Below are 27,852 nucleotides of genomic sequence, written 5' to 3' on the forward strand. Positions count from 1 at the left end.
GTATAGCAATGATCTATATACAAGAAAGAGATCGCTATATAACCTTGACAAGATGAATGGTCTACTCAATTTTGTAGGGTTATGTCAAAGACAATTACATATTGTTTTTTTTTAAGGAACGATTAATCGAACGTCTAGTCGATTCTTGCCAGCGATTCGACTTCTTTTAAGGAGAAAGGAAGTGAACGAAGTTTAAACTCAACATTACCCTTTGATTTTGTCTTTCTTTTTATTCATTATGTGATGAAACCGTTACTTTCTATTAAATTACTTTTTTAACTAATCGCTGCTTCTTTCGACTCGATACCGACTCTACAGAAAAGTGGGCGGACACTGGTCACTATGGCATGTTTTATAAAAACTTTATATTTGTCTATTGTTATGATTTGACGTCATGAAGTTGGACGTCATCTTGGATGAAAAATTCTCACTTTATTATTTATATAGCTAAATTAAACACGTTAGACGACTTGTGTGTGTTGTTTTCGTTCATTTGTCGACTAAATTAATCCAGGTGTACAGTGATGCGTGTTTAATTGAGACTCGTTTCGTTAATTGGATGGCAGTGTAACGGTGACGCTCTACGCTTTTGTGTCGGTGATGTAATTTAGGTGGCTTCCTAGTGGCAGTCGCTATAATGGAAGAATCTTCATTTACGATCCCCGCGGACGACAATGGTGATACTGAGCTCGATCCTAGAATACAGGTCAGTGAGTGACTATATAATGTGTCAACTGTAATCGTGTACTTCTGTAGCAGTAACCATGAGTGTCAACTTCGTAGATTATTTCGCCAGCGAGCACAATGGATACGATATTTTATATCAAAACATGAAATACGGGCTGATAGCTAGCAAAGAGTTCTCAGACTACCTCAGAGAAAGATCGAATATTGAGGAATCGAATTCGAAATTGTTGTCGAAGCTAGCGAAACAGGCGAACAGTAACTGCGCTCAAGGCACTTTCGCCCCCTTCTGGGGCGTGTTAAAATGCTCTGCCGAGAAACTGTCGAATTTGCACCAGCACATGTTTCAGAAAGTGAGTGAACTGGTCAAAGATGTGGCAAGGTATGCCGAAGAGCTGAATAAGAAGCATAAAGCAGTGAAAGATTCCGAGTCTAGCACTTTAGAGGTGGTTCTACTTATACAAAACACTAAGCAGGCTCTACAGAAGGCGAAAGACTTGTACACAAGCAAGGGGGCGGATCTAGAGAAGCTTCGCAAAGATAATGCTTCAGCAAAAGACATTGAGAAAGCTGAGGTCAAATTTAAAAAGCTACATGATGACTACAGGCAACTAGTTGAAAAATATAACATGGTTAAACAGGATTTTGAAAAGAAAATGACACAAACATGCAAACATTTTCAAGATGTGGAAGAAGCACATTTAAAACAAATGAAACAGTTTGTGAATGTCTATGCTGACATTATACAGAATAACCATGACCTCATGGGTCAGGTGCATAGAGATTTTAAACATCAATGTCTTGAGTTAACAGTTGAAAAACTACTAGAACAGTTCATTACTGATAAATACATGGCAATAGAGAAGGCAAACTTAGTAGAGCTGCCAGTTTCTTTACCTAAACCAGGTTCAGCTAACAACTCAATATCAGAAGCTGATCAGATATCTACAGTTTCAAATGGGTCTCACAAACCTGCACAACCCCCTAAGGCAGCTAAGAAAGAGAGCCAATCTTTTGCCAGCAAGACCTCTAGAAGGACAACATCTCTGTTAAACCTGTTCACACCCAATTTCCAAAGTAAAGATGAGCCAACTGGGAGCATTGAAGGGGCTGCCCCATGCTCTGCCCCCTCCAGCCCCAGTGGAACCCCAGCCACGCCTGTAGCCCCTGATAAAGATGCAGACATGGGCCGCACAACACTCAGAGAGTCCAAATGGTTCCTACGCAGCAGAAGAACCAAAACAAAACTGAAAAAATCCAAAAAGAAAAAGGATGAGATTTCTGAAAATTCTAACATGGGTGATAAGTCTGACTTAGAGGAAAAAGAAGAAGAGGTTCCAACAAAAGATGATCTGATGAACTCTCCAGAGGTAGATGATGAAGGTTACTGCATCAGACCTAAAGATGAGAAAGGTAGTGTTTATTCTTCATCTGATACTGACTCGGAGGAAGAGAGAGAGCAAAAGATACATGTAGAGATTAAACCTATTAGTAATGGTAGTGCTCCTATGTCGGCGAGTGTAGATGAGCTAAGAGCAACGGTTGAAAACATCTCCTTGTACAAAATTGGAACAAATACGAGGCGCGGCTCAAACGCGAACGCAAGCAAAGCCAGCAGTGACTTATTAGACTTGAACTTTTTCCAGAGTCCCACAGCCAGTAATCCCACCTCTCCCCATGGTGTCTCGAACCCTTATGCGCCTTTACAAGCTAACCAATCGCAGGTCTTAGAGAGCCCTACTCCAGTATCCACAGCCGATTTAGGCGACCTGTTTTCAGAGGTTGGAGAGATGAGCCAAACTAATATTCGAACGTCCACGCCTACGATGTCGTCTATCTCGCTCCCGCGCCCGCCTTCAAGGCGATCAGAGGGAGATTTCCGAACTGCAGGCTCGTCAGGGTCCCGAGGGCCATCTCCTCTCACAATAGGCATGGCTGATACAATACCCTTAGCTGTAGCCTTCCACGAGATCATCCACTCGTACTTCCGAGGTTCAGAAGAGTCTAAATGCCAAGTGAAAATGTCAGGGGACATGATGTTGTCCTTCCCAACCGGCATAGTTGGTGTGTTAGCTAACAACCCCAATCCGGCGAAGCTCTGCTTCAGACTGAAAAACATACACAGACTAGACAATGTCCTGCCTAACAAACAACTTATTAGCATCAATGCTATGATGTCAACTCGTGACACAACAGTTGTGGAATTTAACATGCCAGCATTAACTTCTCTGCTTAAACGACAGTCTGAAAAGAACCCCTCAGCTCAATACTTCAATGTAGACATATTGAAATATCAAATACGTCCAAAGGCCGGGGCAGCATCATGTCCATACCAACTAGTATCATACTGGAAATGTGAGAGAGAGCACACTGACTTGAAGGTGGATTACAAGTATAATCTCCATGCCATGAGCCCACCTTCTCCATTGCTAAATGTATCTGTGTGCGTGCCGATGGATGGAGGCGTGACGAACGTTATAGCTATGCCGAATAATACTTGGAACGCCAAAAACGAGCAAGCTCTCTGGCGTTTTACTGAACTGTCCCAGCATTCTGAGGATAGGGGAGTAGGGTCTTTAAGGGCGCGATTTGAGCTGGAGCATGGGCCTTCTACAAAGGCTACGATCTCTGCTCAGTTTAATTGTGAAGGTGCAACACTCTCGGGCATAGAGTTTGAGCTGATAGGCAGCGGCTACCGCCTTTCCCTGGTCAAACGCCGCTTTGTCTCAGGCAAATATATTTGTGATAGTGATATTCACTGATCGGTCCAATCCCTTATGAATGTTTGTACATACTTGTATTGTATGCGGAGTGCGTAGATTTGACTAAGCTCGTACATGTTCGGTACCTTATAGGATTGTTTCCTGTCCACTTGGAATGATTTCATGTAATTTCCTTTTTAATTAGTTGTATCCTTAAACTACATCTTGTATTAACTTTTCTAGTGGTTATTTATGTTATAATTGATTAAATTCAGAGTAAACTAAATTATATTCAGTATGATTAGAGATGTGCCATTTTTACATTATTTGCTGAATAGCGAGACAATAGTAATTCTACTGCAGGCTTTAAAATGTGAGTGTAGGTACCTCTTTATGTTTATTTCTAGTATGCATCACAAAGTTTTATGTTATTAATAAGTTTTTTTTGTAATACCTATTTAAACCCCAACAAATTAAGATACTTTATGAAAACATACATGGGAAAATATTAAAAGTAATTATTATACATGTTGATTTCTCAATTTTAACTTAAATTATATTTTAAAAACAATAGTGCCGAATTTTATAGGGTTTCAGTGGACATTATTGTTTTATTGTTAGATCGTAATTTCGAATGATAGTTATAATTTTGTAGTGGCCTAAATGAGATGCAATAAATATGATAGTTATTAGATTTGACTAACACTGTGTATTAAGGTCACAGATTTCATAAATTTAAACTTATAATTTTCTTCCATTGTGCAAATATTTTGAGAAAAATTCAATAATAAAAATATTAAATAATACAATAACTAAAATATTGCAACTAATAGAATTTCTAAATCTTAAGTAACTTGGCTTTGATTAATCAATTGTGAATTTGATTGAATCTCGGAGTTAATATTTTTTTATTTGAAGCATTATATTTTAAGAATTATAATAAGTCAGCATTTAGTTGCCAACCACCGCATATATATCTAACCATTACTCACATAAATGTTAATTTCGTTTTATTTACTCAAGAGTAATCTCATCTATTTATGTTTTATATAAAGATCCCATTATAAATGTATATGAAGAACATTTATTTAAATACCTATTCATGGCCTAATGCTTTGTATTATTCCAATCCATTTAAATAATGTATAGCTAAGTGTTACTTTACCAAAACGGGAAGTGTTCATAATAAATAACAGACTACCTATATAACTTTAGATAACTGTACCTTAGTACAAGAGAACCATTCCAATTATTCTAAACTTTAATATTTAATTGTTAAGGGTTAATTTTGTATAACAAACTTATTCGCGTCTGGTTATTTTGGTGCGTTCAGAAATTGGCGTTACCTTTTTTTTTTTTTTTTCTCTGGGTAGCTACTAAAAAAAAGTTAAAAACTGTAACTGAATGCGTATTTTTATATTGTAAAATTTATCGCATGTGTAATTTCTATATAATGTAACTATTTACAATGATTATAATTTTGAAATTAAATGTAATTCTAGCCTTTTCATTGAACTTTTATTTACGGATAAGCCAAAAGAAAGAAAAAGACTTAAGTAAGTATATTTATAAGTATTGTTTTGCTTAGCTATTAGTGACAGGAAACATTCCTTGAGGTGTTACTGGGCAGTTCTCATGCAAACCAAATTGTACATTCATTTATATAAAATATTCTTAGCTAATAAAAGTAATCTAAGAAAAAAAATCGGGCTCCAAAATGTAAAGAAAATCTTTGACGCGTTGTACATACTGTCAACATAACATACGTGAAATGAAATGAAATGAAATGAAATGAAATGAAATGTATTTATTTGTCAGAATATGGTACATTGATGTGATCTTAAATTAGAATGAATGCAAGTTCCATCATATTCTACCGTGAAGTCGGTGTACAAATATTTTCACTTATATCTATTTCTTACATCTATATCTTTCGTGATTTAAGAAAAAAATATAAATGATGATCTCTACACGTCACCGATACCCGCGTGCGATTTGCGATACATTGCCGCATTTGATCGATCTATTCAATTAGTTGTTCCAGACGACAATTATCTTGTCAATGCATTGCATGTCATTTGTTGCAACGTCTGTAGAAGCCTTAATCAAAAAAATTGGGCGCCAAAATGTAAAGAAAATTTTGACACAGTACATACTGCCAACATGACAGCCGTAATTTAAGAAAAATATAAATATTTAAGACTGTACGAGCTGTCCCTTACTACCAACATGTACAATATAATCTTATCTATAAGTAGATGTATGATAGATGGTATTGTCTCAGTGATGTCTCAGATGTTTCCCGTCGCTAGTTGTTGCTTGCTGTTGCCTCATAATTAGGAGTACCGTGTGTGGGTGCCTTGTGACTGTCTCAAGTTTTTTAAAACTTCGCAGGTGGAGCTGGAAAAGCTGAACGCCGCCACTGATGAGATCAATAAGCTGGAATTGGAACTGGATGTGAGTAACTCTTAATAGAAAGTTAAAAACATTAGAATCAAAACAACACACAGTCAGTATCAAAAGTAGCAGATGAAACAAAGCGCCTAAAGTATCTGCCACCCTCGAATACTTTTTGAAATAGTGATATTATACTCTGTCACACCCACTTTGTCAGTCGGAGTGTGCCAGAGTATATCCCTTCAGTTCGCGTTCAGAAGTATCGGCCACAATGTAATTGTTTTACATAATTCGTTATTTTTGATGCTGACTGTACAAGCCGCAGAACAATAACGGAGTCATTTCAAAAAGGAAATGAGCTCACACCTAGATGTAGAGCTAGATGCTAATTTCCTTTCTTGAGGTTGTATGAATGTCGGCCTTGACTTATAAAGCGACCTTAGAGCATTTAGGGTGTCAAATGTATGGCTATTTGTACATGATTATTGATTTGTACGTAACGTACAAATAGCCATGTCAGATAAATATCAGTCCATACAAAAGGTTTTCGGCATAGGGGTGCTCTTAAGGCGATTCCGGATATATAATGCTCTTCTAAAAAAATCATGCTATATTGTTGTCATGTTTAAAGCATTTTACGTCAAAAATGTGACAGTCACGTAGGAAGTGGCACTCTCAATAATTTTCACAATTTCTTGTCGGGACTATAAGTTACCTTAACACTGTGTTTAGTACTACAACATTGATTACCTATCAGTAAGATTAAGTCGGTTATTTGTGATTTATAGTGCGTAAAGCCTATAAGAAGAATCGTCGAATAATTTTGCAATGCTTCGTGCAATACCGGCTTAAAAACGTGGAACCATATAGCAGTAAAACACTTATCGTGGTTATAAGCAGATATAACATCGATACAACGCTTAAAATGATCTGAAAACCACTTATCTAGCTAGAGGGTAGAAAACATGACATTAGAGTTATGACATAGACGTTAGAGTTTTACGCATCTTCGAACTTTTGTTAACACAAATAATTACGAGTAAATAAATAAATAATTATTATAGGACGTTATATGTATAAATAATTATTATAGTAGATACGGTAATTCGCCAGTAACTGGCCACCGGTCAATAACTGGCCACCCTAAACTAAAAATGAATTCTATTCACCTATAAACACACATTTAGGGTGGCCACTTACTGACGAATTACCCCTACTAACGAAAACTAACTCAGCGGATATTCCTGAACAAATGAGAATTGATTACGGCAGCTCTCACAATTATTACGCCATGTTATTCGGCACCTCTCCAGGCTCATCAATCACGCGCCTTTCGCTTTGCCAACTTTCTTTTATGCCTCGAGATACGTATCTAAACTATCTAACCTTGGCAATATAATAGTGAAAATTGATCGATGTCAAGGTTTTCCGGAAAAGGTCTGGAACAGATCGCTGTCAGGCGTGGCTCACTCCGCGATTTCGTCGCTTTGCTACAGGTAGCTAAAAGTACATCCGTTCGACCCCAATTTTGGGGTATGCCATAAGCCGCGCGTGGCGCTGTCACCACCTAGCGGCCATATCTGTGCTGATCGTGACAGACGCGTTTTGTTAGAGAGTGAGTCTTCTGTACCTAGTACTATTATTTATTCTGTGTCGCTGTGTATTGCGATAAGACCGACGTGTTACCTCATTCAAGATAAATGTTATGTTAACTTACTAAAATTTACCCGTTTATCCGTTTGGCTCAACATCGCTCCGAGCAATTATTAAGGTTGCGTCCAATTATTGTGTGACGGAGCCTCTATGGTTGGCACCACTTGACGTCCTTTTGCGTGCACGACCACAGATAAGATAATGAATTGAATTTTGACAACCCTAAACAGCCGAAAGGATAGTGCCATAACTGCATATATTAGGGGCAGCATGATTCGACCCTGAATCGCTGCCAAACTTCGGTTTTATATTACCTATATCATATGCATGGTGTAACCGTGCCTTAATGATATCGATTTTGCAGAAATCCTTATAAACGCCGTCTTACGAGCGCGTTGCCCATTTATAATACGAGGTATCTGATCTGATAACATGACTAAATAAGAATGTTAGTAAATACTAACCCCCTTATTTATAAACGTTTACTAAAGTTGACAAGCCGATAATAATCGTTTGTCCCTTTCCGACGTATTGGTATGATGGAAAGGGACAAACGATTATTATCGGCTTGTCAACTTTAGTAAACGTTTATGAATAAGGGGGTAACTGTATACTTTTAAGTCATATATTCTTGTCTTGTACAAAGAACCTTATGCTTTATAGTGGCTTTATACGATTCTTGTTATTTGTAAACAATTGTGACGTTTTCAACCAAAAGGTACCACATTGTCGGTTGTCGATAAGGTTTCAAATTGAAGCTATATGGAAATAGCGCCTTATTGACAACTGACAAGTATGGTACCCTTTGGTTGAAAATGGCACAATTTCATTAATTTCTCAAGAAAATAAACAAACATATCGCGTGTTTATAGGCAGTTAATGCTGGGTAGTGGGTACATTTAGCGTATCGATTAACACTCTTCTATGCAATTTGCATAAATGTTCAACTAGTTACATTTTTTCGCTTAGCATCTTTCTTATCAGAAAATAAAATCGGTTTTGTATTTCTTTAGTAACTATTGCAAAGTAAAACAATTTGGGCATTTTTTGTGTTGTAAGTTTATTTAAACTTAGGATTGTACGGAGTTGTTCGGAGCTGACAAATTTTACGTTTAACTGACAGGCTGATATCGTCCGGCGAACTATAGTCATCTGTGGGCCCCTTTAGTGGATAAGTACTGAAAAAGTTGGGATATTTCTATAGCCCCCTCGATATAGGCGCGACGTCGCGGAGCGAACATACCGCGAAGTTGACGTTTGACTCCACACTCGCACACTTCACGGTGATTTCGCAGTTTGGTTTGCGGCAATATGGCGGAAAAGCATCAGCTGATCGAGTTTAACTGTTAGTTATCTATGGCATCATACGTGATGTAGCTGTTATTCCATTTTGTTTTATTGTAAAACCGTAAAATATAGCTGCTTAATATAATATAATCATAATATAATTCATATTTATCTTGCCACAGAGGAGCAAAAATATTGTGTAATGTGGAGTCTTGCAACTCTTGCAAGTTCGCGCTTCGCGTCTCCTTTGACGCGGGCCGAAATACCGACAAAAAACGGAGAACAAGGCGCGAAGCAGAGTTGGGCAAAATGTAATCGACTGACGATTAACGATTAAAATTAACCGACTTAATCGCGAGCAACGATTAAAAGTGACGATTAATTAATTTTAGTCGAAAAGCTCCGACTAATATTGTCACGATTAAATTAATCGTCGACTAATTACCGGCGATTAATTTTTTTAATCGATTAATTAGTTCGATTAATTTTCTCTCGATTAATTTTAGCAATAAATATGGTCTTTTTAACCGACTTAAAAAAAAGAACGAGGTGCCTAATTCGTCTGAAACATTTATAAATAATATAAGTAACAGACGAATTTTTATGTATGTTCACTTGGAGACTATTAATTTCGACCGTCTTCGAATTTTGTTTTTGTTTGAAAAGGGATGTTTTAGAGTTCGTCCCATTTTGTTATCAATAAAATACTGAAATCGCTATAGGCATACCTAAAGCAAAATTATCATTTTTTTAAACAAACACGTGCATTTGCTCTCGAAAGGTACTTACTATTGTGCGAATTATATAGACCGGCTGACGAAAATATAATAATGGCATTTTAAGCTCTGTAGGCAATTTTTTTTGTTAAAGGTTGTTCTTATCTCGGGTTATGTTGACAGTTCTTAAGGTCGTATAACAATGGCAAATTATGGATAAACGGATTGTTATCTATTTTGAAATTTCTAGTCCTGTGTAAACAATAAAACAAACCGACAAAGAGTACGTATGCTTAGTATTTTATGTCACTGTATGTATTATATGCCACGTGTTATTAGTTTCTCAACTTACCCAGGTGTTTAACCCTTAAATGCATCATTTTGTCTTTTTGCCGGAAATTAATATATGTATCACATAATTGTTTCCTGATTCTAGGAAAAATGGTAAAAAAATATAGCATCGATTTTTACTGCGAAATCAGTGTTGGAAGTTGCATAGGCTAAATCATATTTTATGTAAATATATAATTACATACTAGTAAGAGATATAGGAAAAATCTTACTGCCATCAGAAAGGTATACTATTTGTGATATTCCTATGATAAATTCTTGAAATATAAAATTATTACAAACCCCGAAAAATGTGCCCAAAATCACATTGTAAGTAATTACTGCATTGACAAGTTGAAACCTTATAGAAAACAACTGATAAGAGGTAAGTAATGTGTTTGCTCTTTCATACACATACGTCGTTCTCTTTCTAATTTTTATACCTGCGCTACAAGCCCTAAACCCTTACCTATAGTTCGTTTTTTTTAGCATTAGAAATTAGGTAAACAATCTTGATGTGTCTTTTAATTGTAAAACACATTTTAAAAATAAGTTACGGCAAATATGAAACAATTATGAATCTAATACGATCATCTATATTCTTCTGCTTTCGTAAGTAATAGTTACTGATTTTTAAAAAGCGTTTTTCAATTAAAAGACATTTCAAGATCGCTTACCTTCTTGCAAGTTCTTTCTAATGCTAAAAAAACGAACTATAGAGATGCCGCGCTAAGTTATCCGCATTATTATAGTAACCAATGTAACCATCTTATATTATTGAAGCACATTTATAACACTGGAATGGTTTTTAATGTGTACGCAAGAAGTTTTGATTTTTAGTTACATACAAAAATGACCACCTGTCTACTTTCAATCGAGAGTTAATCGAGAAATTTAATCGATTAATATTAAGATTAATTCAATTTCAATCGTATGTTAGGTCGACTAAATTAATCGCGATTAAATTAATCGCCGATTAATTTTGACGATTAACTTTTTTAATCGATTGATTAGTCGATTAAAAAGTTAATCGATTAATGCCCATCTCTGGCGCGAAGGCGTGAACAATCTGCGAAATCGACGCCACACTTGCGTTCGCGGCTTCGCCCGCGATTCACGCGCATAGTCTGGAGGGGGCTTATGGACACTCGTAACGTACTTGATGGAAAATCTAAAAAACATAATATAGTAGGAATAAATTGGGACTTGGGACACTCATTTCTCCTGTTATAATTCTTAGTGCTCGTGATTCTAAAAGTAACCTAAAAATCCTAAGAATACATAAAATTACAACGATAACAAATAGCATTTGCAAAATCACGAAGTCTGAGGGACATTAGCTTGAATTGACTTAACTAGACACCAAAAAAGAGTAGGTAAATATGTAGGTATGTATGTATCATGTCAATATAATCTGCGCAATGTCAAGATAGAGGAAAGAAACTGCATACCGTGCACCTGCACTCATACAACTTCATACAAGACTGAGACAAAAGCGCGGAACAATGCTTGGGTAATGGGATATTATATAGAAACGCTTTGTGTAGATGTGACACGGTTGTGTCCATACGTAATACCTAGGTACTTGAAATAAATACTTCAGTAAGAGCGATTGTGCACTCTACAATGAATTTTACTGTCCGGCAGTCCGAGTTTTCATGGTCCGATATGGCGTGAAAAAAACGGATGATTGGCTTGTGCACTTGTCCGTCTTTTTACTCGCAGGTGCGGCGCAGTGGCAAGAAAAAAGCGGATGATTGGCTTGTGCACTTGTCCGTCTTTTTACTCGCATGTGCGGCGCAGTGGCATGAGACACACACCCCCCCTAGCCCGCCCCCGCCCGGCCAAGTCATGAATAATACTAATTCCAGACGCAGTGCACAAGCATAAACACGTTTTTCATAGCTGTCATCTCGGACCGGAAAAAAACTGTCCGAAATGGGGGAAAGTAAGATGTCGGACGGTAAAATTACGTCTAGTGCACAAGCTACTATATACATTTAATGGCGTGCCATATCGGACCGTAAAAACTCGGACTGCCGGACAGTCAAATTCATTGTAGTGCACAGTCACCCTAAGGCTATAAACATTTTATGGCGAGACAGGACCACACGGCGGACACGCTATAGTAGGTACGGAAATCGTTTTATGGCGTTATTCATAAACTCAATACTGGCCTGAATTAGCTATGAATCATTTGTCTTTATCCGTCATTTTGAATTATGTATTTGTAAGATAGGGATAAAACATAATTTAACTAAATAAGGCCAGTAAAATTTTATGAAAAGGGGGGTAGCTTGTGTGTGCGCACGACAATCTGCTGCCGCGCTTTGGTTTCATTGCACCATAATTTCGTTTCACTAGATCTCGATACCTACCTAGTATCAAAATGTTTGAATCCCTGAGTGCTTATTTTTTTTCTTATAATATATACCACTTATCCAAAATACCTACCTAGGTACTCTTCAAATCGACGAGGTGTCGCAACACATAAATAATCTTAAATTACCTACATTAACCTAGTGGTATATTACAGTCTTTCAAAGGCTGCAGTGTTCGGATAATTGAGGGTTCGGATAATCAAGGTTCTACTATTTCTTTTCCGACGTATCTGTGGTCATGCACGCAAAGGGACGTCTAGTTGTGTCAACCCTAATAATTGCTCGGAGCAATGCTGAGCCGAACGGAGCCGAGTTTGCCCGAAGTCAGGAGTGTCACACCCCTGCTCGCGGCTAAATTCATGCATAACATTCAAGCGCATGCTGAGCAAGCATTTCCTTGACAAGCTTTCTTCTTCGTCAACTTAGTGATTCACATAATTAAGGTAGAGTCTGTGCGGAAAGAGAAGAGTCGTGGGATTTGAGGGCGCGCCAGTGCTATTTTATAGTTTTTGCTATGCTGACAACACTGGTCACGTGATTATAGTACGACACTAAACGTCATGATACTTGAATCCCTTTTGTTCCGGTTTTTTACCACGGCTTACTAAACGGAGCCTGGTGGTGGTGTCGGCTCGTCAACTCAATCCTCTGATTTAGCGCAGGCACTAGTTTTCTTTTTAAAACACACTTGTTTTTATGTCTCAGATACTAAAAAGTGACAGTGCGATTGACAAAACTGCTAAAACTAGTTAAGAATCTGCCCAATACAACTGTAATTTTAGTACCAAACAAGATAGAGTCTCATTTATGTACTGCCTAATCTGTGCAGTCCAACAGTTATTAAAAAACGGGTAGATCGGGTAGAAATTGGGCAATAGAACTGTAATTTTATCTGGGATATATATTTCACCCATTGTAAACTTGAGTTGTAATGTATGTGTACATTATTAATAATAAATATGAATATGAATAAAAATAGTGCATAATAGGTAGGCCTTATTGGGATATGTCCGGTTCTCTCATCTCACGATATTTTACTTAGTGTCCGACCGAAACATGTTTTTTTGCCGAAACCGAAACCGAAACCGAATGTTCGGCTTTGGCTCTAGTTTCGGCCGAAACCGAAACCGAAACTTTTGTAGACTTGATAAAATCGTTGAAAAATGTCATAAAACCGCTTTTATACACATATTATGGGGCTGTCAACACCGAATGTCCTTGAAATTGATGTTACTTAAGCAGTTTTTTTAAGAAAATTACTAAGACCAAGATAATTCTGCAACGATTTTGATAACACACGCAGTGCAAGTGTTATTTTAAACGTCAAAACTTCTATGAAATTATGACGTATCAATAACATTTGCACTAGTTGCACTGCGTATCAAAATCATTGCAGAATTTTCTTGGTCTAACTCTATTCAGTCACCAGTCAAGCTAACATGTAGATACAGGGTCAACCAAAACACCAACCAAAAACGCGAGCGCAGCGAGCGCGAAATATTTTGTTAACAATATCGCAAGGCCAGGTACCGATCTTCACCTGGGCCTAAAAGTCCGAAGTGCCCCAGTGAGGCGAACTTTCATGCGAAGTCAAAGCCGCGCTTCAGGCTTCAGGATAAGTAGTTGAGCACAGACTCCAACCAATGTCCATTGTATTAAAAAGCGAGACCGCAGTTTCGTCGACGTTCGACGAAGCAAAAGTTTTTCGGAAGTTATTTACCTACGAAATATCATTTGATATTTACTATTTGCTTTTCGGTGAAGGAAAAACATCGTGAGGAAGCCGGACTAGTCCCGATAAGGCCTAGTTAACACTCTGGGTTTGAAGGTCAGTCTGATGGCAGTCGCTTTCGTAAAAACTATTGCCTACACCAATTTTTGGGATTAGTTGTCTATTGGACCCCAGGCTCCCATTCCCATTGCCAGGGCACTTTTCTTATTATTCTCTTGCCCAGGGCCCAGTAACATGCGACAGTGCTATCTCATTCACTCCGATACAATTAGACAGTGTGCGCGTTATAAGTATTGACAGCCTCTTAATAAGACTGCGTCGGCCGTCCAGTGGCGTCCTCATTAGTGGAATTGTGTTTTATAATAAACCAATTAATTTCTGTACCTATACATGAATCAGTATATGTAGATATTAATATTGTTGTCCTACTTATTCCCCAACTTTTGGTCTTTGTCCGAAGTTCCATTTCGTAAGTTTCGGCCCGGCCGAAAGGTTCGGCCGTTTTTTGGCCGAAACCGAAACTACAGCCGAAACATGATTTTTTGGCCGAAACTGGCCGAAACCGAAACCGAACCTATTTCTTTATTTGTAGGTTCTGTTAGTTACGAAATTATATTAAAAATTTTACTTCGCCGAAATAAAAAAATATTTTAAATAAAGAAATATTTTATTAGAAAAAGTTTTATTCAGAACCTAGTAAACGAACTTACAAATAAAGAAATATTTTATTAGAAAAAGTTTTATTCTTTGTAATCGAAGTCTGAATTAAAATATTCAATGTCACTTATGTTTGAGCTAGCTTCAGAACAACCAGGGCCAGGGACACTCATAGAACTATCTTCATCTGCACTGGATGTGCTTGAATCCGGCACGTAGATTACGAATTCTTGCATATCACCTACTTAGCGGTCTTTTATTCGAGATACCGTAGGTACTTTTACACGATCCTGAAAAAGAAATTACATATAAATATGCATAAAATAGCAAGTATCAAGACTGTTTGTCAGTTATTTTAAAGATCATGAATGACCTGCATATATATGAAAATTAATATATTTTGAATGAATATACTTACCAATTATGTACCGGAGACAAGTTACTTAGGGGGCTTATTAAATAGGTAATTATTTAATATCAAATACAACATCAATACCCGCGAATAGCGGAAACACGTTCCGCGACTTTTTGTAAGTCGATAGTCGGCTTTTAGCCGTTTTCTTCCCGCTGACAAAACCGAACAATGTTACTTAAATATAATTTTCTTTGTGGTTTTATGTACGGTTTTATCGTGTTTTGAAAATATTATATACATAAAACTTGCGGTTTTTGTTAATAAAAATATACAATGACAGAAGTTTGTTTACTTTTTACAAGACAGGTGTCAAAGGTTTGATTGCCATATAAAATTTAAAATGTTAGTTCCCGTTTCTGCCACGACTCTTCTCTTTCCGCACAGACTCTATATAAATATGTATAGTATTTATGTAAGTCTATTTGTATGAAGTATATGTGTAAGTTTATATTCATATAGTCTTGTTTACAAATTCATTTACTTTAAAGACACTGCACCTACTTAATCTTTCTGGTTTGACCCATTGGTTTACTGGTAGAGAATGCTTTAAGGCATTACGTCCGCCATTTGTACCTTCATGTATTGTGCAATAAAGATTTTTTTTTAATAGCCTATATTGTGTCCCACTGGCACAAAAGCCTCCCCTGTCTTTCTCCACTCGTCACGGCTTTGTGCATGCTCCCGCCAGTCGCCACAAAATGAGTCCAGTGGCCCATTTTATAAAGCTACAAGTTACAATTTACAAGCGGAAGTCTCTTTCTAACCCTATGTTTTAGAACGAGACTTCCGCTTGTAAATTGTAACTTGTAGCTTTATAAAATAGGCCACTGGTCGTTTCGCCATCTCATTTTTAATAAAGCAATGAAGCAATAAAGATTAAAATAAATAAATAATCTATCAACAAATTGAGAAAATTCACATAGCATCACGCGGCATGTGACTACACTGCAGTCAATTAGGCAAATTAAGGCGAGGCCGGCGGCAGGTCAATTGCGCCTGTTAGCTCCCTTATATAACCAGTCGTGTAACCTGTACCATGTACGTGGGGAAATGCTAGGCTAGATGGAATGAGTGGCTGAGATATTTCGCTACCTAGGTCTCTAAAGGTGGCCACTGACGAGCCTTCCGACAGTCTAAATAGCGTGGCTGCAAACCAAAATCGGCCCGTGAATGTCAAAAACGTACAATGTTTAATATTAGGATGCCGTCCATTTGGATGAATCCATTGTAACGGCATCCATTTGGAAGGCTCGTCAGTGGCCTGCTTTATTAGCTCTCTGGCACGCGTCAAATTGCTTGAAAATATGACGTTTGAAACCTGAACGTTATTATATATATCTAAAACCACCTACAGGCCTAGCCAAGTGGAAATCGTTTGTTGTGTTTTGGTTCTCTCTTCGTGTGAACGGATCAAACTTCTGCAAACATTTGTTTTTGCATGCTTTGTCACTTCAATAGTTCGGTTTTTTTAGCATTAGAAATAAGCTAAACAATCTTGAAGTGTCTTTTAATTGAAAAACACATTTTAAAAATAAGTTATTGCAAATATGTAACAATTATGAATCTAATACGATCATTTATATTCTTCTGCTTTTATAAGTAATAGTTACTGATTTTTAAAAAGCGTTTTTCAATTAAAAGACATGTCAAGATTGCTTAATACCTTCTTTCAAGTTCTTTCTAATGCTAAAAAAAACGTGCTATAGCCCTCAGGAGATCTTCCTCAGTGCACATCGTTGAGCAGAAGGAATACTGTCTCATGTGTTTTGTTGTTTGGGGGATTCCCTACTGTATTTATCACCTTGTCGCCCAATTCCTCATCTCAGAAGGTTATCTTTTGACCGACCAACTCCCGTCCCGTCTGAGTCTGTTAAGAGCATTCCATATTGCCCACTTTTCTTTTCCCCCGGCTGTAGTGAGTTTTGGTTGTCACCTGACGACATAATTACGCGAATTTCCGTTCGCATCTGTCAGCACAATTATTTTTACAAGCTTTTATTTAGTTTCACCTGACCGTTGTCTGTCTGTCTGTCTGTGTGTAATCAAATCTTGCAAGTTAAATTTGATCCAGTTCCCGGTTTCCGATTGAGCTGAAATTTTGCATACATATGTAAGTCGGGTGACAATACAATATTATGGTGTCATCGAGCTGATTTGATGATGGAGACCGGAGGTGGCCATAGGAACTCTGTGATAAAACAACGAAACCTAATTGTGTTTGGGGTTCTTAGAATTGTCTCGATGAGTATTAGTTGCCTGTGGAAAAAAAACAGTCCGCGATAAAGCTTGTACCAAAAATGAAATGTTTGCCAAAAACTTATTTTCTTTTAGATTGTTTATCGATAAAATATTATCTTGGCTACGACTCCTGCGGGCGCAGCATGGTTCCATTTTTATCGTCTGTCACTATGCCCGTCACTTTCGCACATACGTACTTGTTAGAACGTGACAGGCATGGTGACAAGCGATAAAAATGCGACCGTGCTACCGCCGCTGTACAAACATATGTCTCAATAAAACTTAATCTTGCATAACTTTCCAGCATTGCCGAAATAAATGGAAGATAACTTGGCTGCCAGCCATGACATTTCGTTTATGCCAAGCGTCCGCCGAATCGAAAGACACGTTTCAGATATTATATCTAGACAGAAGGTTATGAAAGCCAAGGCAGCACACAACCTTCCAAAAAGGAAATAGACAAATTGATTTTTAGATGTTAATGGGATCATCCATTAATTACGTCACACGAATTTCTAGGTTTTTTGACCCCTCCCCCCCTCCTTTTCACACTTGGTCGCATTTTGCAAATCCCTCCCCACCTGGTGTGACGTCACATTTTAGGCAATTTTGTTTTCTACGAAATCGGCAATACTAACTCGGCATTATTTTTTTAATAAAAAAATATTTTTGGTAAAAGAAATATTAATAATTTTATAACACAAAACCAATTAGGAACGAAAATTACCTACTTCCAAAACCTCATTATTTAAATGTACAGTACAGCGAATAAAAAAATATTAATTAATTTTCGGTTACTGATGAATAGTGATGAAGTTAAAGTGACGTCACAATGTTTGTGACTCCCCCCTCCCCCATGTCACAACATGTCACATTTTCTTGACCCCCTCCCACCCCCTAAACGTGTGACGTAATTAATGGATGACCCATAATGCAGAGAACAAGGGCAAGACTCATCTCGACAACTTGTTAAATATTGATACTTATAGATTACTTATTCATAAAACTTTACAGGCCTAATTTAGTTAAATTATGTTTATCCTTTTCTTACAAATACATGAGTCAAAATGACAGATAAAGACAAACGATTATTAGCTAATTGAGGCTTGTAGCGCGTTTATGAATAAGGGGGTTAGTTCGTTTCCCGATTTAGGTGGTTGTGTAATCAGATTCGAATACATAATGACCAATGTGGACCATAAGATGTCACCTTAGGAAAAACGATTTGATTACATAATATTGGGTCACATCGAATTTAACAACCTTTATTTTGATCGTGATTAAATCAACCACATCCAAAGATTTAGCCATCTACTTTTCAAAAAGGGTTATCCGCAGATGGTCTAAAACGCAAAATAACTAGTGTGTTGTTTTACCTAAATCGCAATTAGTCTACATCGCAAACTGTCTAGAAAGCAAAATGCCCAATTTTTATATCACCACATGTTACATAGGTAGGTTAGGTTCGTTAGGTACCTTCAAATGGCCGAAGGCTAAACTGCAAAGAATAGGAGCCCCGCGCGTCGACATCGCTATAAAGTTAAGATAAAACGGAAAAAATAATTCGGGCAGTTAATTTTGCGTTCTAGACCGTTTATCCGACCGACTAGTCATTTTGCGTTTTAGACCATCTGCGGATAACCCTTCAAAAATATGCTTTATTGACGTTTTCCCTCTTCCTTTTCTTATACCTTAACTCTCTCGTTTCCTTTCCGCAGGCCAATAGTAAGGTCTCGCAGGAAGTAGTCTGAACACCTCAACACCCGTGTTCTAAACCAATAAACGTCAGTATTTTAGCTCGCATTTTCTTTGCAGGAGTCTATGAAAACCTTCCACCTACTCCTGAACGAGACGTCCCGACGACTCCAGGGGCTGACCAAACGGCTTGGGACTTGCGTGGACAAGTCCAGGCCCTACCACGAGGCTGTGGCTGCCGCTGCAACAGCGAGAACAGAGTGCCAGAAGGCTGCTGTGCAGTTCCAGAGAGCTAGTGGTAAGTTGTACAACTTCTGTTGAAAGTGATCTGCATCTACTATTTCCATTACTAGGCATTTAAAATATTTAAATTCTAATAGAATTGAAAAGTGGTCATTGCCAAGGGAATTTCAAATAAGTTTATGGCAAAAATTTCCTTTTTTGGTACAAGCTTTTATCACTGACTGTACTTGTCTTACGACAGACAACTGCACTTCTATACGACAGACAACTACACTACAATTCTAAAAACCCCTAACACAATTAGGTTGCGTTGTTTCATCACAGAGTTCCTATGGTCTCTATCATCAGATCAGCTCTATGGTACCATAATATTACATTGTCATCCGATTTATACATGCATGCAAAATTTCAGCTCAATCGGAAACCGGAAAGTGGACAAATTTAACTTGCAAGATTTGATTACAGACCGACAGACAGACAGACAGACAACGGTCAGGTGAAAGTAAATAAAAGCTTGTAATATAGCATTTCACAGTTTTCCACAGATTTACATACATATAATCACGCCTATTTCCCGGAGGGGTAGGCAGAGACCACGTATTTCCACTTGCTACGATCCTGACATACCCAAGGACCGGAAAACCCCTCTTTACGCTTAATCCTATCAATTCGGTAACCCAATCGTTTCGGTTACCTTATCATTCGGTAACCCTATCATACGGTTACCTGATTGTAATGGTAAGCTTATTGAAACGGTAACCCTAACATTGTTAAGGGTTTTTAAACGGTTTTCATTCAGTTATGGTAACCTTTATTATCCGTTGCTTATTGGTTTGCTACATTTTTAGTACATTATTGTCGAGGCTCGGAAGTAGCTACTTGCGGGCTGAGGATTCGTTTTAAACGGACGACCTATAATTTTATTATTACTGGAATTTTATTTATTTTATTTATTAGATTTATTTTATTTATTTTATTTATTTTATTTATTTTATTTATTTTATTTATTTTATTTATTTTATTTATTTTATTTATTTTATTTATTTTTTTACTTTTTTATTTTATTACTTTATATATTTTATTTAAATTATTTATTTTATTTATTTATTAACATTATTTATTTCTTTTACTTTATTTATTTTAATTATTTTATTTATAATATAATAAGATTTAAAATAAGAACACACCACACGGGTAGGTATAAAGATAAGCAAAGGAACGGCAAAAAAACTTGTTTGTGCTGGAGGCTTCATAGATCGCCCATGCCAACCTCGGTTATTCAATAACAAGTTGAATTTAACTGGGCGTAAAGATTGCAATCGTTTGAACTAGTCAAAAACCTTATAATGAGGTAACTGAATAGACTGGGTTTTTATTTCGGTTACCGGTAACAGAGGTTAACCGTATCTGATACGGTTACCGAATCAAAGTGTTACCTTATCATACGGTTACCGTTATGGAAGGGGTTTTTACCACCGCTTCTAAAATAACCCTATGAAAAACCCCGGTTAAGGTAACCGGTTCCTGTCCCTGGACATACCTCTTTCGCTTCCTTCACATTCATAACATTCACAGATTTTTGAGTGACAAAATCGAGCGCTTGAAATTCAAAATTCGGCCCCCTGAACCATATTAACCAGTGTAATCTTATCGGTGGTCTGGTTTTAAAGCCGTGGAATCAATGCCACATTATTGCAGTACTTTATCGGACAGCGGATGTTTCTCCCTTATCACCCTTATCAGTGCCATTAAACGGACCGCCAAGGCTGTGTAAGCCTTCAAAGAGGGCCAGTGTGGGCTTGGGCCATTTTACTGAAACTGACCCACGTCACCTTTTTATTTATTTATTTATTGATCAAATAAGTAATACAGCATTACAGTATAAAAACACTGTGAAACTACAAAATAAAAAGAATACAAAGAAAAACAATTAAACATTCGATTTGGGCGGCAACGTAACAGCGTGGCTCCGTAGCGTCGTCTGACTCAGCATAGGGTTCGGCAGGTTGCCCCGGAACCGCCGAAAAACCACACCCTTCGGCCAGAAAAAAAAGGAGAAGTATGTTACTTCTGACGCTCTGGCTTGACTTGCGTTCACGCACGCGACTTCATTCTTGAAGTCACGCTACATCTATGAAGTCGCGCGCGAGAACTCAAGTCATGCTAGAGGGTCTGGATCACGAGGTCTTTCGATTATAACAGGAAAAAAAAAGTGGCCCATCCTTACTTTTTTCGTACCGTCCATTCCGTTACCGTCATCAAAAGTCAATCAAAGTGGTGAGGGAATGAAAAATAAAACGAATATTAATTAGTTCTATTTTTTGCCCAACTGATTTGGACTTGGGCAAAAAATAGAATTAATTAATATTCATATATATATTTTTTTTATATTTTTTTTTTCTTCTGAATCTGCCTAAATCGCCTTAACTGATTTGGACTTAAGGCGATTTAGGCAGATTCAGATTTGTGTTATAAGTTAAGTCAGAATAAACTAAGTAATACACAATAAAATAAATAAGGATGCTACCTTGAATAAGTCGACATATGTCGCATTTGAACGAAATTTCAGATCGATAAGTGATTATGAGTAGATTCATGAAAATTTTAACAGCCAGCAGCTGTTTTTGTCCTCATCGATCACTATATAACGGCCACGGTCACTTTTCACTTTAGCCTACCTAGTGACCCTGTCTGCAAACTACCCTAGGTTTAGGGTTCCTGGGTTCAAATCCAATCCATGTACCTTAGGTAAGGATTTTCATGAAAATATTTTCTCTTTTCTATAAATTTTGGAATTTGTAATTGGTCTTCTTGTTTTTACTACCGCTGCTTATCCCCACTTCTTAGGTATATGGGTAGCCAAAAATAAACCGGACAAGTGAGAGTCGGACTCGCCCACCGAGGGGTCCGTACTTTTTAGTATATGTTGTTATAGCGGCAACAGAAGTTGTCAAGCGGACCCCAGGCTCCCGTGCGCTGTGGAAAAATGCCGGGACAGCGCGAGGAAGAAGAAGAGATAGCGGCAACAGAAATCATTGTGAAAATTTCAACTGTTACTAGCTATCACGGTTCATGAGATACAGCCTGGTGACAGACTGACGGACAGCGGAGTCTTAGTAACAGGGTCCCGTCTTTACCCTTTGGGTACGGTACGAAACCCTAAAAAAGACATTCTCGTTTCACCCTAGCATATGTAAAATCTTGAATGAGCTGTACTTTGCATTGCGACCTAGGGTTCTTTAAGAGGCAATTATTCTGGGTTCTTATATAAATGTCGACAACGAATAGTTGCTCCTCGTTGCTCTATCTGTCATTTTAAGGCAAATTGGTTTTAAAGGAACGATTTAAAATTGCCTTTCCACATACTCATTTAAGTAATCCATTGTCAACAGTGTTATCTTTTTCCGAAAAAATCTTTAAATTTAATCTCTTCGTCTACTTCCAACCTTATGTTTAAACATTTAGAGCTGAATTTCCAATGGATAATTTTGATGTTATTTATACTTCACGCTCCACATTGCTCGGAAGTCGGCAAGTGCGAGGTCACGGTCAAGCACCAGAAGACCGTTAGCTTCCGTACTGATTTCAACATGGATTGTGTTCAGAAACGCATTACATTGTAATGTGTTTGCGTACGCTTCTGTTTGACAGGTAAATCATATCTTAAGATTTTGTCCCTATTCACCCCAGCGATCCCTATTCAACCCGGGTGACGGTATTATTAAATAAAAAGTAGCTTTACTAAGTGACACTTTTAGGTACTTCTACTTCGTGTAACAAACATAATTTCTTGGTGTTGTTTTTATTCAATATTGCATTAAGGCACGAACGGAATACACTGATTTTATGAACTGAATTGTTTAAACGCTTTACGAAGCTTTTAGAAAGGAGAAAAAGCTTAAGATATACCTAATCTCTACTAAAATATGCCCTTGTAAACGAATCGATACTCGCAGCACGCGATCGTGATAATATCACTTTTATTAGGCACAATCATGTAGGTTATAATTATGAGGCGATTAAATAAGCGATAGCTTTTACTTGTAGTATCATTCACGTATTGTGATAACTGATAGATATAACGTATAACAAGTGCATTTGTGCGTATCTGGGGGCCTAGCAATGATGACAACTGAGAATCGTACATCAACAAATGCCAAATGAAAAGAACAGAATAAAACCATTCCATACGATAAGCAATAAGATGTAAGTTAACAATAAATTATAGGCTAAGTTCCCTCTGCCAACAAACTGTCCTGCAGTTTGGCAGAAGAAAAAAACCGGGTAAGGGCGAGTCTGACTCGCGCACGTAGGGTTCCGTACCATAATGCAAAAAAAAACGCAAAAAAAAAAACGGTCAGCCATCCAAGTACTGACCACGCCCGACGTTGCTTAACTTTGGTCATAAATCACGTTTGTTGTATGGGAGCCCCACTTAAATCTTTATTTTATTCTGTTTTTAGTATTTGTTGTTATAGCGGCAACATAAATACATCATCTGTGAAAAATTCAACTGTCTAGCTATCACGGTTCATGAGATACAGCCTGGTGACAGACAGACGGACGGACGGACAGCGAAGTCTTAGTAATACGTTTTACCCTTTGGGTACGGAACCCTAAAAACTGTACAAATAGGGTTTATTTCGCCTGAATAAATGTTTTTTTTAGATGTTACAAAAATACATGTGACTTTTTCCATACATTATTTACGTTTGGATTGGCGTTTCCTATCAACCATTGTCATCTTGACTAGGCCCCCTGATACGATGACTCGAATTCAGAGGGCCTACCGCTGACATCGATAAACTAAATTTCGTTGCTCAAATGTGCAAAAATAACTAATAACTTCATATTTCAACCAACAGTTAAGGTGACAAGCGACGCCAAGTTTAAGGACCTATACAAATAACAGTGTATATTACATCGGCAGCAAGTCAAACGAGTATGCGTACGCGCAAGTCGTCAATTGCTTGCAAGCCGCCTGATAACCGCCTTCCGCCGCGCGGGCGCATTCCATAACGCCCGTGTCACGTCGATATTATAAAGAGATTCTATCGGTGTTACGTCGACCTATTCATATTTAATGTATATTTTTTTAAACATGCATGTAAATATTGATATTAACCCCGTAATAATAGTAAACATGGTGTCACGCTAGCAATTAAATTACATACCACATTTGCCGGCCTAGATCAGCAAAGTAATTGGATTGGATACGCGTCACATACATTTATAATATGGACTTATATTCATCGTTTGTGTAATGTATATTTTGTGATTATGATACATACATGCGTGAATATTATATCTCTTCTGTTGTTGAAAATACTAGCGACCCGCCCCGGCTTCCCACGGGTTAAATATACACTTAAACCTTCCTCAAGAATCACTATTGCTACCAAGCTGAAAACCGAATGAAAATCCGTTCAGTAGTTTTTGAGTTTATCGCGAACATACATACACACAAACAGACAAACGCGGCGGATTAGTTTGTTTTATAAGTTATAAGGTGTAATGATACTGCAGAACGTCGCATTTGGGGTGTTTGAGCAAGAAATTTTCAGACAATATTACTGGCTAGTATTTAACTTACCCTTCGACACCATTACGAGTAACATCACACGATCAGTTTAACATTTAGTTGTTTTTTTTGTTATATTTTGGAGTTGCCTGTCTCATATAACTATACGACCTCACTTATGTTGGCCTGTTAATACCATGCTCGGTGAGCACCCCCTTACTTCCTAGTCTATGAATATACTAGCTCTGAATATATGGGTTAAAATTAACCTTGTTTTTTTCAAATTGGTTTTAAAACATAACCCATATAATAAATTCAATGCTGCCTTATCAAGCAGACAAGGTCAGTGTCAGTGATAATTTTTTATATGCCTCTGTGACCCCATGCTCTTATCAGGAATCTATTTACAAAACATTTTGCCTTGACTATGAATCTGCTAGACTAGTATAACTTGAAAGCTAGTTTCGTAACATTCATATGCAATCGAAGGTTCGACTTTAATTGGTCTTTAGTCAACTCTAACTGTTACAAGTACTTTTAATGATATAATAGTGTTTGTATTTAAACATTTACTTAGTGAGTTCATTGTTTGTTTCGAGTCGTTAATGTACATATATGCGTATAAACATTAGTGTTTATTACAGTTGGACATGACAATGTTTATTTTGTATTAATCTTGCTAATGGATCTTTCTTTGGAATGGTATATCCACGAATTAACCGACTAGCATATATTAATTTGCCCCGCTGGGAAACGGCCGTGCCTTTCTTAAAATATTGCCTTTTATAATATTACCACTAAAACATTAATAGGTATTATACCAGGCGTGGCTCACTCCGCGATTTCGTCGCCGTCGCTACAAGTACATGCGGCCCGTACCAATTTTGGTGTTTAGCCAGGCGTGGCTCACTCCGCGATTTCGTCGCTTTGCTACAGGTAGCTAACGGATGTACCGTTCCACCCCAATTTTGGGGAAAGCCATAAGCCGCGCGTGGCGCTGTCGCCACCTAGCGGCCATATCTGTGCTGATCGTAACAGACGCGTTTTGTTAGAGTGAGTCTTTTGTACCTAATACTATTATTTATTCTGTGGTTTAGCCAAACAACTTTGGTGGTAGTTGCCGCGCGCCACTACGGAACGGACGCTCGCTCGCGCTTGCGCCATCTCGCGGTCATATCTGTTGTAATAACGCCTTTTGTTAGAGAGTGAACCTTCTGTACCTAATAGTACTATCCAATAACAAGATAATACTTGTTGTATATGGTTTCGAGCGGGTAATGGGAGTAGAAGTGAAACACCTTATGTGTGATAGTATAAGAACGTATATTCTCTAAATCCTCTCTGCCTATATATACACGTTAGGTTGCGCTGACACAAGCAATATGCGTTTATGTCGCAGTAAACCAAAGCGTTACTGCTAAACACTAAAACTGGCTAATCGCCATATTACAACTAAATATTATTGATTCTGTGACTATACACAGCTTTTTTTTTCAGAGCTCCACGCAGCAGCTAAAGAGACCGTGACGCTAGCCGAGCAGCGTTTCGTGAGCAAGCAAGATGAGTGGCAGTTCGACAGCAACTGGCAGGAGGTTCTCAACCACGCCATCATCAAGGTAACTCATCCCAGTATACATATCCCTGGCCTTATATTACAGGTTTCTGTTAGATTTCGAAGATAGTTGAAATTCTACTTAATATCACTATAACAATGTTCAATTTCAGTTCGATAAGAGTGAAACATAGAACCCTGTAACATTGGGCCAGCGTTATACAGTGTGGAAAATTAATGGGCCCTGGAGGGAAAGTGCCTTAAAACCTAGCTCATTTTACGTAAAGGAAACTCTATTTTTTCTTAAATAAACAAAACTGCATTCACAGATTTTTTTAAATATTTTATTATTCGTTTACTTACTTAATTACCTAAACTGCAAAGGTTCGTGCTTGACAGATTATATCTATGTCTTTCAGGTCATGGACGCAGAGAAAAGAAAAGCGGAAAGCGGCCGCGAGCATCAAAAGAAAGCCGCTGCCTTCATCACAGCCGAGAAGAAGGTGGCTCAGCTGGAAGAAAACTTGAAACGCAACATCATCAAGTCTCGCCTCTACTTCGAAGAGAAGAAACTATGCGACGAGCAGCTCCAAACACAGAACAAGAAGATTGAGAAACTCCAACGCCTCATAGCGGATGCTAAATTCAGGTACTCAAAATCTCTTAAAGCATTAGAGGAAATATCCGAAGAAATTCATAGAAGAAGAGGCGAGTATACTGGAAAAGAAATCCCTGTAGGTCCACGAGAGCCAGGAGTAGGCGCGGAAAGAGATCCGATACATGATGAAGTTAAACTTGAAGAGGAAACTGATGGAGTAGAAAAGGACGAAGAATCTAGTCTCCAAGAGCTGAGAATGCGTGTGAGGGAGCTAGCGCTTAAACCTATCGATAGAACTGATGTGGAAACAGATGAGGCTTGGGCGTTAGAGCTTAATGAAACTATCAATAAACTCGATCAGCTGCTAATGATGAAGGAGAATAACCAACAGAAAAGATCCAAATTCACAGCCAGTTCCCCGAGAAACGCTAGCGCTCCGTCCACAAGCACGAATTCAGCTTTCAAATACAGTCAACCACCCAGCGATTCTTGGAAGAACGAGACCAATTTGACGCGCGTCAAATCTAGAAGTCGCGAAGTCATGTATGATCACAACCCTATACCTATAAGCAAGACGGAAAAATCTAAAAGCATGATGTCTTTAGATGTATTGGCTTTAGCTCGAGATACAAATATTATGGACAGGGAGTCTTACTTAAAAGCGGTTATTGAAGACAAGAGTCCAACTGGAACGTATACTGAAAGTAATTCGGATAGGAATGATAGTCCAGATGAGATTTTAATGGTCGAATGTGACTCTAGCGACTCTACACAGAACCCAGTCATAAGGATGACCAGCTCTACTGTCACTGACAGCGATAATAGTTGAATTGAAGCAAATTTTAAGAGTCAATTGAATGTCTGAAATAAAAAAAAAACTAAATGTTGCATATCTGTTTTCTATGCGTGAATTATAGTAAGTTTTTTCATAGATTTTGTATTATATTTGCAGGTTATGTTCATGTGTTGTAAATTTTTTAGAGTTCGAGTTTCATTTTGATACCTGCGATGTTATAAAATGAAATAAAAATCGGAACAATGCTACTAAGTT

The 27,852-nt window shown here is 37.8% G+C and overlaps 2 protein-coding genes across 2 annotated transcripts; both read left to right on the forward strand.

Moving 5' to 3' along the window:
* Positions 1-369: 369 nt before the first annotated feature.
* On the forward strand, positions 370-27,839 carry LOC134665415 (SH3 domain-binding protein 5 homolog). The gene is made up of 5 exons (XM_063522372.1): positions 370-706; positions 5,781-5,843; positions 19,008-19,185; positions 26,149-26,267; positions 26,623-27,839. The coding sequence occupies exons 1-5, from the start codon at positions 638-640 to the stop codon at positions 27,628-27,630; spliced, it is 1,437 nt and encodes a 478-aa protein (XP_063378442.1). The 5' UTR covers positions 370-637; the 3' UTR covers positions 27,631-27,839.
* On the forward strand, positions 702-4,894 carry LOC134665402 (F-BAR domain only protein 2). The gene has a single exon (XM_063522352.1). It carries the CDS (start codon positions 765-767, stop codon positions 3,444-3,446), a length of 2,682 nt encoding a protein of 893 aa, XP_063378422.1. The 5' UTR covers positions 702-764; the 3' UTR covers positions 3,447-4,894.
* Positions 27,840-27,852: the final 13 nt, after the last annotated feature.

Source organism: Cydia fagiglandana, chromosome 6, assembly GCF_963556715.1.
Source record: "Cydia fagiglandana chromosome 6, ilCydFagi1.1, whole genome shotgun sequence".
In the NCBI taxonomy this organism is placed as follows: Eukaryota; Metazoa; Arthropoda; class Insecta; order Lepidoptera; family Tortricidae; genus Cydia; species Cydia fagiglandana.

Coding starts and splice junctions, on each gene's coding strand:
- LOC134665415 (XM_063522372.1), top strand. CDS start 638: ATGGAAGAATCTTCATTTACGATCCCCGCGGACGACAATGGTGATACT. Junction 707..5,780: donor AGCTCGATCCTAGAATACAG/GTCAGTGAGTGA, acceptor AAAACTTCGCAG/GTGGAGCTGGAAAAGCTGAA. Junction 5,844..19,007: donor AGCTGGAATTGGAACTGGAT/GTGAGTAACTCT, acceptor TTTTCTTTGCAG/GAGTCTATGAAAACCTTCCA.
- LOC134665402 (XM_063522352.1), top strand. CDS start 765: ATGAGTGTCAACTTCGTAGATTATTTCGCCAGCGAGCACAATGGATAC.